The sequence below is a fragment of the Arvicola amphibius genome, chromosome 8 (genome assembly GCF_903992535.2).
Source record: "Arvicola amphibius chromosome 8, mArvAmp1.2, whole genome shotgun sequence".
In the NCBI taxonomy this organism is placed as follows: domain Eukaryota; kingdom Metazoa; phylum Chordata; class Mammalia; order Rodentia; family Cricetidae; genus Arvicola; species Arvicola amphibius.
This window is the reverse complement of record NC_052054.1, coordinates 50,624,176-50,636,986: the sequence shown is the minus strand read 5'-3', so window position 1 is coordinate 50,636,986 and position 12,811 is coordinate 50,624,176. Positions and strand designations below refer to the sequence as shown.

At 42.2% G+C, this 12,811-nt stretch overlaps 1 protein-coding gene across 2 annotated transcripts in view; it reads right to left on the bottom strand.

Annotated features, from left to right (window-relative positions):
- Nucleotides 1–12,811, bottom strand: part of Lama4 (laminin subunit alpha 4) — a 146,732-nt gene that overhangs the window by 14,566 nt on the left and 119,355 nt on the right. For both annotated transcript variants that reach the window (XM_038340164.2, XM_038340165.2), the window contains exons 27-31: nucleotides 12,357–12,494; nucleotides 8,068–8,201; nucleotides 7,045–7,206; nucleotides 6,119–6,266; nucleotides 1,341–1,531 (exon numbers count right to left, since the gene is read on the bottom strand). In XM_038340164.2, coding sequence (XP_038196092.1) covers nucleotides 1,341–1,531; nucleotides 6,119–6,266; nucleotides 7,045–7,206; nucleotides 8,068–8,201; nucleotides 12,357–12,494 — 773 coding nt within the window. The remainder of the gene's footprint in view (nucleotides 1–1,340; nucleotides 1,532–6,118; nucleotides 6,267–7,044; nucleotides 7,207–8,067; nucleotides 8,202–12,356; nucleotides 12,495–12,811) is intronic.

Here is a 12,811-nt window from a genome sequence, read left to right as displayed (position 1 = left end):
AGGAAGCTTTTGTTCTTTGCTTGCTCGCCATCAGCCTTGCTGGCAAGCTCATCTGCCCTGCTGCTGAGATATTCCTTTGTGCATAGTAGAACCTACTGCTTTGGGACTGTGACATAGGTCAAAGACCAGCTGAGACAACTAGCCTCATGGGTAGAACAAAGAACTGGGTTCTTTGCCTTTCTGTTGGGAGACTGCTATTGTTTTACTAGTCAGACCACAGCCTGTAAGTCACTCTAACAAATCCTCTTTTTATCGATATATATTCATTCTATCAGCTTCTTTAGAGCAGTGGTTTTCAACCTTCCTAAGGCTGGGACCCTTTAATACAGTTCCTCAGTCGTGGTGACCCCCAACTATAAAATTATTTTTGTTGTTGCTTCATAACTGTAATTTTGCTGCTCTTATGAATCATAATTCAAATATCTGGTTTTCGACAGTGTTAGGTGACCCCTGTGAAAGGGGTCTTGACCCACAGGTTGAGAACCAATGCGCTAGCGAATCCTATCTAATAAAATTAGTAAACACTAAAAACCAACATGTTAAATTAACTTATCTCTGTGGATAAATGGCCATGAATAATTAATATGCATAGAGAAAAATTCACAGAGATATTGTTTATATCCTACATAAATCACAGACTAAGGTTCCTCCCAGTAGAAGGGTATAGAGTCTATACTATAGACAAATATCATGTGTCAAAAACAGCCACCCAAGGGGGGTGGAAAGTGTGTGTGAAGAAATCTGCCTAGAACTTTAGCTCCAAGTGTGGATAAGACACATTCATTAAGTCTCCTTCATGAAGCATATGAAAACACAGATTTTGCCTGCTGTGTACATAAACACTATGAAAATGAATCTTTAATAACAGGAGTCATTAGAGATTTGCGAAGAAGTAATGGGGTTTGAGGCAGCTGGAGGGCCACAGATGTACATGAACATTTGTATTTTCTGTGCCTCTTGATCACTAGAAGTTTGGGTGCATCCTCATTCCTAATCGGAATGCAATTTGTGTTGGGGAAGGGAAGGTGATATCAAGTCAAGGACTTTCCCTGGTTAAGAGGCCTCTTTTTGGAGCAGCCTTGGTAAACTGTGAGAATCTGCTCCATGTGCCTTCCACTGGGAGGGAAAGTGTGAGCACAGTTTCTTGGAAAGCAGGAATCATGTGTTGTTTAGCATATACTTTCACACAGACATACACACACACACACACACACACACACACACACACACACACAACAGGATTAAGACGACATAGAAGGAAAGGTAGGAGAAAGGTGCCCCGTGACAAACAAGGATGGAGCCTGGCATGAAGCTTCTAGAAGGACAGCGCACTCCTTTACTTTTCACCAAAGTCTCCTTGTATGTGTTCAAACTCTTGGCGGCTGTTGGCTGTGCCTCCATACTGGTAGGCATGTTCTATTGCTCTGGGGCTGTTGGAGAGGTGGCAGTGAGAGTCTCTTGGAGCCTTCTGTTCTAGAAACGTCAGGCCAACAGGATCCCATGCAGGAGGTTCATCCTTATTTTTCTCTCCCTGTAGGAAACAAGTGAAACGGAGAGACGACAGTCCTGAAACTGGTAACAAAATTTAACATGCAACGTCTTCACCCTTAATAAGAATGCAAAATTTGAAAAGTGGCTATTCCTTGTGAGTTTTCTGTTCATGAACGACCAGGCTACGTTTCCTTCAAGCCCCATAAACAAGCGACAGCAGCAGTAACCCCGCGGCATGAGAGCAGACCCAGAATTCTAGTCTGTGATTGTAAAACAGCACGCAAGTGCAACTTTAGAGATAGCTGCTCTAATGCTCAAATTAAATAAATATCCTAAATAATAGTGACCAATGGGAAAGCTGGTAATAAAATAACCCTGAGAGAATCAATCAATAAAATCTCCACATAGCCACACAACATCACATTAACACACAGTATTGTTCACACATGCTGTGTAAAATGTTAAGATATTGGGGCTGGAGAGATGGGCTAGTGATTAAGAGCACTGGCTTCACTTCCAGAGGACCTGGGTGTGGTTCCCATTACACACATGGCAGCTCACAGCAGTCATTCACTCTAGTTCCAAGATATCTGATGACCTCTTTTGATGTCCTGGGGCACAGACACGTACATGGTGCATAGACATGCACACACTCAGAATGCTTGCTCATACATATAAAATAAATAGATCTTTAAAAAGCTTGAAAAATTTAAGGTTATTTTTTGGCAACAGGCTATATATAATGAAATTTTGTGTCACCGAATCAATATAGAAGAACATTTTAGAATAGAATTCTTTTCTTTGATAATCTGTTGGGCCTTTTAAATTGCCCCACTGATGCGAAAATGTAGTGTTGTGAAACTATTGACTAATATTTAATGATTATGTCATCTTTATTTCTGAGGAAAAATAAAAGTGTAGAGAAAATCAAGTATGTAATAGTTTAGTCACTATTTAAAGCAAACATTTATTGGATGAGTAGAGGTGAAGATGAAAGAAATCAATGTTGCTGCATGCATTCTGTGGGTGGACACTCTGTGGTAGACACACTGTGGTGGGCATTTGGTGGGTACTATATGGTGGGAACTCTGTGGGTGTTATGTGATGGACACTCTGTGCGTGCTATGTGGTGGGCACCATGTAGGTGCTATGTGGTAGGGACTAGAAAGGTGGGAGATGATAGTTGATATTTAAGAGCTGATAATTTGGAGAGGCAGGTCTATAAAAAGAAACTTGGAATCAGGTTGGTGACAGAAAGGTCTTTAAATGATGGGCTAGAGGTAGAGTTTTGCTTTTAGGCAATGAGGAGCCAAACAGGCTTTAAAACAAGGAGTGGCCATATCTGACCCACTCAGGAAGCTGACAGAGGAGATGTTTGGCAGCAGGGAGGGCTGGAAAGCCTGGTTATGCATTCAGTTTTATTGAGTGCAATCATTTCCCTTTCCCTTAACTCCTGGTGAAGTGTCAGACCTACATATACTAAAAAAACCAAAACCCAAACCAACACCAACTCCATTTCTCTCTCTCTCCCTTTTTTGTTCTTGCTCTCACTCTCTCTTTTCCTTTCAGGTCAGTTTTCTGGCTTTTATTCTTTCTAGAAAGCTTTCTCTGTACACATCTGCTCTAAGACTTACAATAACTGTAGTTAATCAGAACAGGCTCATCTTTCTAGGTTCCTTCCCAAGGAAGAGGATTTCATAGGCCTGCTCAGTTAAGGGCATATATACTGGTCTGATCACCTTTATCCAGGGAGTGGGTGTCACAGTCCTGAACCACAGGACTTACAGGGTGGGTAGGGAGTCAGTTCTCGGAAAAGAGTGGCTGGCTAGATACCCATAGTGACCCTATCAGTGAACACACTGTTATGTTACAAATGAAAATTTCCCAGTTCATCTTAAAGCATAAAGTTCATCTTAAAACTTTGAAAAAACTTTAAGCATAGAACATAGTTGTTTAACATAGGTATTCTCAAGTACCTGTGGGGAAATATAAAATTAGCATTACCTCTTTGAGAATGTGATTTGCCTTGATCCAGTAATTTTATCTCTTGAAATCCATTCTAAAAATTTATTCAACTATGCACTCAGAGGAAGTGATTGTGAAAATAAATTATTCTAATCCAAAGCTGTGGAATAATCCTTGTGTACACTATAAAGATTTGTCACTCAGTTTGGTACAATAAAATGCTGATTGGCCAGTAGCCAGGCAGGAAGTATAGGCAGGGTAGCCAAACTAAGAATGATGGGAAGGAAAAGGGCAGTGTCAGAGTCGCAAGTCAACACAGAGAAACAAGATGAGAATGCTGTACTGAGAAAAAGTACCAAGTCAAGTGGTTCAATATAGATAAGACTTATGTATTAATTTTAGTGTAGATGGAATTTTAGAGTGTAGACGGAAGTTTCTGTCCTGCTCAGTCCCGCCGCTGTTTAGTCTCAAAGAAGCACACAGAGGCTTATATTAATTATAAACTGTTTGACCTATTAGCTCAGGCTTATTAACAATTAGCTCTTACAACTTAAATTAACCCATAATTTTTGTCTATGTTTAGCTATGTGGCTTGGTACCTTTTATTAGTGAGGCATTCTCATTTTGCTTCCTCTGTGTCTGGTTGGTAACTGCATCTCTCCTTTCCTTTTCCCAGAATTCTCTTAGTCTGGTTGCCCTGCCAATACATCCTGCCTGGCTACTGGCCAATCAGTGTTCTATTAAACTAATATGAATGATGAATCTTTACAGTGCATAAGAGCATTACCCCACAGCATAAGAGTTAGCTAGTAACAAGCCTGAGCTACCAGCTGAACATTTATAATTAATACTAAGCCTCAATATGTTTATTTGGGAGCTACTGGCAGGACATAAACTTATGCTTACAATCCAAACCCTTTAATGTATCCTTGATAAAAATTCAAACCAGGGCTGGGTGGCACAAGCCTTTAATCTCAGCACTTTTGGGAGAAAGAGGTAGGCAGATTTCTATGAGTTCAGGACTACAAAGTGAGTTCCAGGACAACCCCTGTCTCTAACAAACAAACAGTCATTTAAAACAAAGGTAGCCAGTTTTTCTTGGTAGTTATTGACACATCTTCATAAGTTACATGAATCTTAGTTACACTTTCTCCCCATGGGATTAAGAACAACCAGAAAAGGCAAAAAATATGGATAATCTGGTCAGAGGCAGTAGATAGGCTGTGGCATTGAACAGGCAGCTAGAGAAATTGAGAGAAGAGAGGAATTGGAGACAGGAAAGACTGGATACAAATTTTAAAGGGGAGGGTGGTGGCTAATGTGGGCAGTTTTGGTAATGGGCTGGTGGGGGAGGACAGTGAGTGACGCGGGCAAGTGAGCAAGAAGACCAGAGCGATAGGGTGTTGATCACACAGGACCTATCGGGAACTGTAGGGACCCGGGAGTTTCTGCTGAGTCCACTGGTGGCAGAGGGCACTTTGATGAGTGCCTGAGATGGTGTGCACGCATAGGGGTCTAGATGCTGTGCCAAGAACTGATGGTAAGGGGCAAAGAATTAGCCAGGAGCCCTGTTTGGAAGCTGGTGCATGAGCAGGAGCACTGATGGAGCTTTGCTGAAACGGCGCCAAGGAGGGAGCCGAGAATATTAGATGGAGAGACTGGGAAGGCACCAGAGCTCTCGTTTGTAACGGAACCAAATCATGTGCATGAGTAAATAAGAAAGAACGGCGGTCAAGGGTGAAATTTCACAGCTCATTGTTTAACGAATGGGCCATTCCCATCCACCTGTGCATGGGACGGAGGGGAGGAACACAAAGGGTGGGAAGGTAAAATGTAGTGATTTTATCCGTATTTTAATAGATCAAGCTTGCCTGGAGATCAGAGTGCAGAGCCAAGCCACCAGAGGCCAGAGAGTGGTAGCACACACCTTTTATCTCAGGACTCAAGGCCACCCTGGGCTACACGAGATTGCATGTCTAAAAAGAGAAACAGAACTCACACAAAGTGTTCCCAGCACTCGGGGGTCACATGCCTTTAACCCCAGCACTAGCAAGGTGGACACAGGAGTGATATGGCTGGGCAGAGAGAGGTATAAAAGGCAGAAGGAGACAAGAGCTCATTGCAGTCTGAGGTCTGGTGGAGAGCATTGCAGTCTGCAGTCACGCTGAGGACGGGGTCACCCCTTTGTCTGAGCCTTGGTAGAGGTTAGAGCTCTCTAGTGGCTTGGTTGCTTTGCTTTTCTGATCTTCAGCATGAACCCCAATATCTATCTCTGGGATTTTATTATTTGTGTTATGGTAAAATAAACTTTAATGATTTTCATGACTATGACAAAAGCTGAAAATTATTGCTGAAAGTAGATTATAGTAGACAGTTATAGTTCTAAATATTAAACACACACACACACACACACACACACACACACACACACTGCTAAGAGCAGAGCTATTTTGATCGCCTTTAATGCAAAACCGTTAGGATTGGAAGTAAATAGCTAACTCTGCTCCTCTAAGAGCAATCCCTGGGACAATGCATGCTACAAGCTGGGCCATCTGCTGCTACCGGAACCCTCTTTCACCTGGGCGCATGCGTCAGCGAGAACAGGGTCTACAGCGCAACTGAGGGCCACTGTGGATTCCGCACAGTGCTAGCGATTGGTTACCTGCTTATTTGTTTTAGGCTTTGAGGAATTTCTTCCTTTCTTGTGAAGGAGAAGCAATGGCGATGACTCAATGGGACACTCATAAAGTGAAGTGTGCACCTTTTCGGAATAACGCTGGAAATCTTCCACCTCCACATCTCTATCCAGCCTGTGTGTAAAAGGAAGAAAATTATCCTAAAAATGCTGTCCATCACTAAGTAATGAAAGCTATGGCAAAACCCTGCAGTGGTGCAAATGTAGGTGTGTGTATATTGAGTTCGTGTGCTGGAGCCTAACCTGTCTTAACAGGAAGCCTAATTAGCGTTCAGTCAACTAACACTATTTTTTTTTTTTTGGCATTCCACATTCCGACCGACAGCTGTCCTTTCCTCTATGCACTGAGTGACGAGGACCATGCCTGTGTCCCTTGTCTGTGTTCAGTTTCTCCCTTGCTTGTCTTGTATCCTCAGAGCCTCTGTTTTCTCTTAAGGATCTAGATCAGTGACTTTGTTTAAAGCCAGGCGTTAAATTAAGAAGACCTTGAACTTCGAACAAGGATTTCAGAATGCTTACCTGTAGTTTCCTATTAATAGCCAGCACAAAATAAAAGTATCATATTTATAGCTTGTTATATACCAGGTGCTGAACAAGGTACCTTAATATGTATTGTCTTGTAAATTTTTGTGACAAGCCTACCAAGCAGGTGCTCTTGTTATCTGTGTTTTTCAGGTGAAGAAATGAAGGCTTGCTTAGCCATAGCAATACAGGAACAAAAGAGCAAGAGACTTACAATCCTAAGTACGTCAGTTGCTCAAGTGCATGAACTTTTAATTACTATCTGGTAAGGACCGTAAATTTCATAATTATCAATTTTACTAGTGTAAACATTTCACTACTGTATTGATCAATAGCAATCAGGCCCATTCACTGATTAAAAATTAGTATACCTGGTAAAGTAGGCATTGCTTATGCATCCGGTGAAATTAGCATATTGGGGACTGATGGGTGAGCCGCCGAAGTAGAACTTCTTCTCGCTTGTTTGAATCTGTTCCGCTTTTTTGCCTGTCAGAGTCTCAATCCGTTGGCTTTTGTCTACTACCAGTTCATATCTGCAAAGGAGAGAGGTTTTACACACAGCGCATCTCACCCAAACATTACTTTTCACCAGACAGCCAGGTTTTCTCACGGGGCCAAAATGGAACCTCTCCTTCACGAAAAGACAGATTCCTCAGGGGCCCAGGAGGAAATGACTAAACACGACTATGTGCAAGAAGGGCTCTCCAAACCGAGGTTGGAATTTAAATCTCCGGGCCGAGAGTTTTTTTAGGGAGAACCAGAGCCCACCTCTGGCAGTCGTCACATGTACGTGAGGTCAGTTACATTGGCCAGCACAGTGGGGGCTGATCATGAGAAGCAGAGTCTGCAGATACTGACCCACCATTTACTTCTGATGGGAATATTCTACACAAAGAGACAGGGCAGCAGCAGACTCCAACAGAGGGTTTTTCTTATTTCAAAACATTTTGTTTTATGAAAAAGAAATCCTAGTAATATGTATGTTAAAGATGAACCTAGAGCTTTTAAAAATGTGGTCATAAATGTAACACTCTTTACTGTTTAGATTCAAAAATCTAAACACATCCAGTATTGGCTGAACCCCTTCTATGTGAAACACTCTATTCGCCAAGTCCTTGGTGTGCACTGGCAGCGCAGAGATGAAAAGGGATCTTTTATTGAGCCCTCCCCCCCCAACCAAAGAGTCTCTTTTGGTTAAGCAACTTTCTGATGGTTTCTTTAATATCTCTTGAAAATGAATAGCATCTTTTTGGGAAGAAGGTAAGCTTTTCCTTCCATTACTTTTGGAACACTACAAAAGCACCGGCACAGCCTAGGAGCCACAGTGCTTCCTACAGAAGCACACCCTGGAAATGAAGATCCTGCTGGAAAGTACAGGAAGGGAGGGGCTATACCTTGTGGGTGAGACGGAGGTAATGACGAAGTGGGGCAGCCCATCATGGTAATGATTGTCTGCCGACATAACCTTGGTCTTCTTTACTTCCATGACAACAGTCCCATTGTCCAAAGAGACGGAAAACACATCAGACTGAAATACAAGCACATGTATTTGAGTAGGACTCTCAGGATAAAAACAGGACATGTTTTCACAATCCACTTGATGGTATTGCTTAAAAGAACACACGGTGTGCAGAAAATTTGCTGATAAGATAATTTCTGTGACTAGCAACGACTAAACACTTTTGCCTAAATTAATGCGGCTTATAAAAATAGGTGTGGGCGATGAGCTTGAACCCTACAGCATGGATGGGCTCACTGTGAGCCTTGTCAGTTTGGTTGCTCACCTTCCTGGACTTAGGGGGAGCTGGGAGGACCTTGGACCTAACATAGTGAAGGGAACCCTGATGGCTCTTTGGCTTGGAGAGGGAGGGAGTGGGGGTATGGGTGGAAGGGAGGGGAGGGAATGGGGAGGAGGAGGGGAGGAGATGGAAATTTTTTATAAAAAAATAAAGAATTAAAAAAAATGAAAAAAAAATAGGTGTGGTTTAGGACTGACTCAGTAGGTGAATGTGCTTGCCCTGAAAGCCTGATGACCTAAATTCAGAAGCCTGGAAGCCATGTAAAAATCAGATCCAATAGCATGCATCTGCAGTACAGTACTGCCATGGTGAGGCAGGAAATGTCGATAGGAGTTTGTAAACCTGGAGTACACATGGACGTGGAAAACCAAGAGAGAGCCTGCTGCCTCCAAACAAGGTGGAGGAAGGCGAGAACTGATGCCTAAGAGCTGTGCTGTGACCTCAACACATGTTAGGATATACATTGAAGGATATACATGGTAGGATATACATGGTAGGATATACATGGTAGGTATACACGTTAGGTGTACATGGAAGGATATACATGGTAGGTATACATGGTAGGTGTACATGGAAGGATATACATGGTAGGTATACATGGTAGGATATACATGGTAGGTATACATGGTAGGTGTACATGGAAGAATATACATGGTAGGATATACATGGTAGGTATACATGGTAGGTGTACATGGAAGGATATACATGGTAGGATATACATGGTAGGTATACATGGTAGGATGTACATGGTAGGTATACATGGTAGGATATACATAGTAGGTATACATGGTAGGATATACATGGTAGGATATACATATTTGTAGTCTTTCTCTCTCCCTCCCTCCCCCTTCCCACCACTCGCATATGTTAATGGAAAAAAGATACTCCCACAGTTTGAACTGAAACACTTTTGTGGTTATATCATGCCAAGAGATGGCTTAGTCTCAATACTTTCCTAATCTAAGCATTTCTTCCACATTACTCTCATTGATCCCTTTGAAAGTGAGTGTTTCAGCCTCCTGGAGGATTCAACTAGATAAAGAGGCTGGACTTAATTCACTAATATGTTTTTTTTAAGCGTTTCACTTATTTGATTCATCGAGATAGAAGAGATCTTTCAAGAAGCAGAAGTTACTTGTTTTCTGTATTTGCTTACTGCTCATTTCAAAACACTGATGTATGATAATGTGGTTTCTTTTTCCTTACATGTACACTAACTTTTAAAGTCAGTTGTCAGTTCACAAACCCCAACTGCATACCAAATCCACTGAGAGTGACAGAAAATTATTTAATGGACCAGGGTAATCAGAGACAAGCGTTGGGGGCAAAAGTTCTACAAAATGCTTTCTGTAAATCCACACGGATGCTACTGATTTAAACTACATTGAAAATAAAAATGACAAAGCTAAGGGAGATTCATCAGTCTACAAAGAGTTTGTTGTACAAACACGAAGAGCCCATTTGATCCCCAGAACCCATGCGAACAGCTGGGCATGGTGGCTTATACTTGTAATCCCAGCCCTGGGCAGATGGAGACTGGCAGATTTCTGGGTCTCACTGGCCACGCTGCCAGTGAGGGCCTTCTTTTCAAAAGCAAAACCAAACAAGTCCAAGGCAGATGGCACTTGAGGAAGCATGACACCTGAGGTTGTCCTTTGACCTCAGCACGCACAAGCACCCGTGTGTACCTGCACATGTTAACTCTCCCAATACACACAAGCAACAGAGGCAAATTTTTAAAAGGTGACAGATACAGGTGATTGTAAAAAGCAAAATTTGTTTTCCTAAACTGTGGTATAGGCAGAGATCTATCGGCTGAATCTTAGCTTCACCAAACCTCTACAGAGCTTTATTTTCACGGGAATGAAGACTGAAGTGGGCATCACACATGATAGGCCAGCTCTCTGTCACTGAGCCACAAACCCAGTCTTTTATTTTTGGCTTAAGTTTAGTAAACTGAGCTTGAGTATCCTGTTGTAAACTCAAAGGCAAAGAAGAGTGCAGCTTCCTTCTAATTTATAAACTAAATCACCAATGTGTTTGTTCTTACATGCAGAGGCTATTGTTATTGTGGTGCCGTGGATGCTTTTGGCAGGTTGTGGATATATGTGGTTTCTTTCACAAAGCAATAACCTAAAATGTTTAAGACAAAATAAACATGAATAGGAAGGAGAAATATTCCTACTACTACATATTCCTACTAATAAAAATATTACTACTACACTGAAATATTGCTCTCAAAATGGTCAAATGAGGAATTTGTGATATAAAATAATATTCTTCCATATAAAGACATTAAATAATAGATTTAATAGACCTGACAGCTTCTATATTTGAAAGTAGTAGAAATGAACAAAAAATGATATTTTCAAATGTCTGCGCCCACTGTAATGTCAAGTGAAAAATATGTGTAATTTTGTTCAATGATAAAGTGAGAGGTAGTACTAACACAACTGTGGTTGGAAAATGTTATTTCAGCTGGAGAAAACAAAGATATAATTTTCCACAGTTGAGTCTATGGAGTCTTTGAATTCTACCCATCAGCTCCTGAGGGACAGGACTGAATTCCATGCTAAGATATGTCTGTGGTTGCAATAGTGGCATGAATGCTATGGATGTAATCAATTGCTGTCTTTTGGGATTTAAGGCCTGGTCTATAGAAGCAAACACATGCCTAGTACTGTCGGCCTGGCCAAGAACCTCTGGTTGGGCAGCTCACAGGGTGAACTTGCTACCATCACTCTGCTAAGCAGACACAGTAGCTATCTGCCCTCTAAATTCTTATCTCAACACCTGGAGAATAGTACGGTTCTCAGATATCATCAGAGAAGTTTCTTTGTGCAGTGGATGGCAGTCAACCCAGAAGCTTATGACTAGTCAGAGTGTTCAGAGTGTAAGTTCATGGGACATTTGTGTCACCCCCTCCCCATGAGACTCATGGACCATCAGGGGAGAGAGGTATAAAGAGACAGAGGTTGGGCAAGCCTGGAGCCAAAGTGTCATCTATACTCCTAAGCGCAGGCACCTGTGATGGCCTCAACAGGACCTGTGAAACATCAAGCCAGTCAGCGTTCTAGCATGAGAAGAAGGGATTCATGAACTCCACCCCAACTGTAGAAATGTAGTCTGTTGATGGCTTGTGCAGGAGGAAATCAGTTTTCTTATAGGGTATGGCTTCTGTAGGTCAACAGTGGGCCTCATACCCAGGAATACATGGGCAGCACAAAGCAGACTTGCATGTTGGATCATTAGTAATGGTCACATCACCAATATCATCCACCAACATTTTATCCAAGCCAACTGGCTCAAGAGAACTTTTAACAATGTTGGCAATAGAAGCTGCAGCCATAACGTTCTGGGAGAGGATCGCTTCCCCAGTATTGTGGTCCCCGAACATGGACAGAGGGCCCTCCATCTTCAGGGAGCCTGGCCAACCTCACCAGCACCGCACACACCTGGTATCTCTGCTCTGAGGCTGGACAGTGGCCTCCACTGTGGCAACCACAGTGTGGAGAGGCCTGAGCGAAGGATTTTTTTATGTATATAAAAAAAAGGGACATTGGTTGGGGTTAGGGAGGGAGGTGGGATGAAGCAGGAGGAGTTAGGGGAAGGAACATCTGTGTGTGTGTGTGTGTGTGTGTGTGTGTGAGAGAGAGAGAGAGAGAGAGAGAGAGAGAGAGAGACTATGATGAAATACATTGTATAAAATTTTCAAAGAATTAGATTATAATGAAAATATGTGTATTACATATTTAGCATATGATAGTCTCTGTGTATTTGTGAGCTAAAATCTGAATCAAAATTCACTTTCAACTTGCACGAAACTTGTTTCTGATAGACAAAACAGCTACATAGAATATCCTCAGAGGAACACAAGTACTTACCCCTGAAGCATAGTAGAACAGTAACCCATTTGGCTGTAATGTACGGAAATTGAAACCTCCTTCAAAGCCATCAAAGAAAGATATTTTCTGAGTCGAAGCAATAAAACCTTGCCCATTGAAATATGCTCTGCGAGATATCTGTATGAGAAAAGGGAAACAGTGTTTTCCTTGGCACTTGCTGACCGTTTATGTCAGTTTTCACATACAAAGAGCCTTGCCTACTGGGTAAGCAGTTTGTGTTTCCATTTGGTTTCTGCTGGAATTCAGGCACGCTAGCTTTCTTCCCGTGTTCCTATGGCAGCTGGGCTTCAGCTTTCCCATTTCTTACACCCGGGTGACCACCAGCATCTGAGCAGCTTCTGTGGGCTGTAGATGCCCCATTCACTGAAGGCTGGAGCAGCTGCACAGGTGACAGGAGCGTCCCACAAGCCTTTCTAGTTTAATGAGTTTTCTTT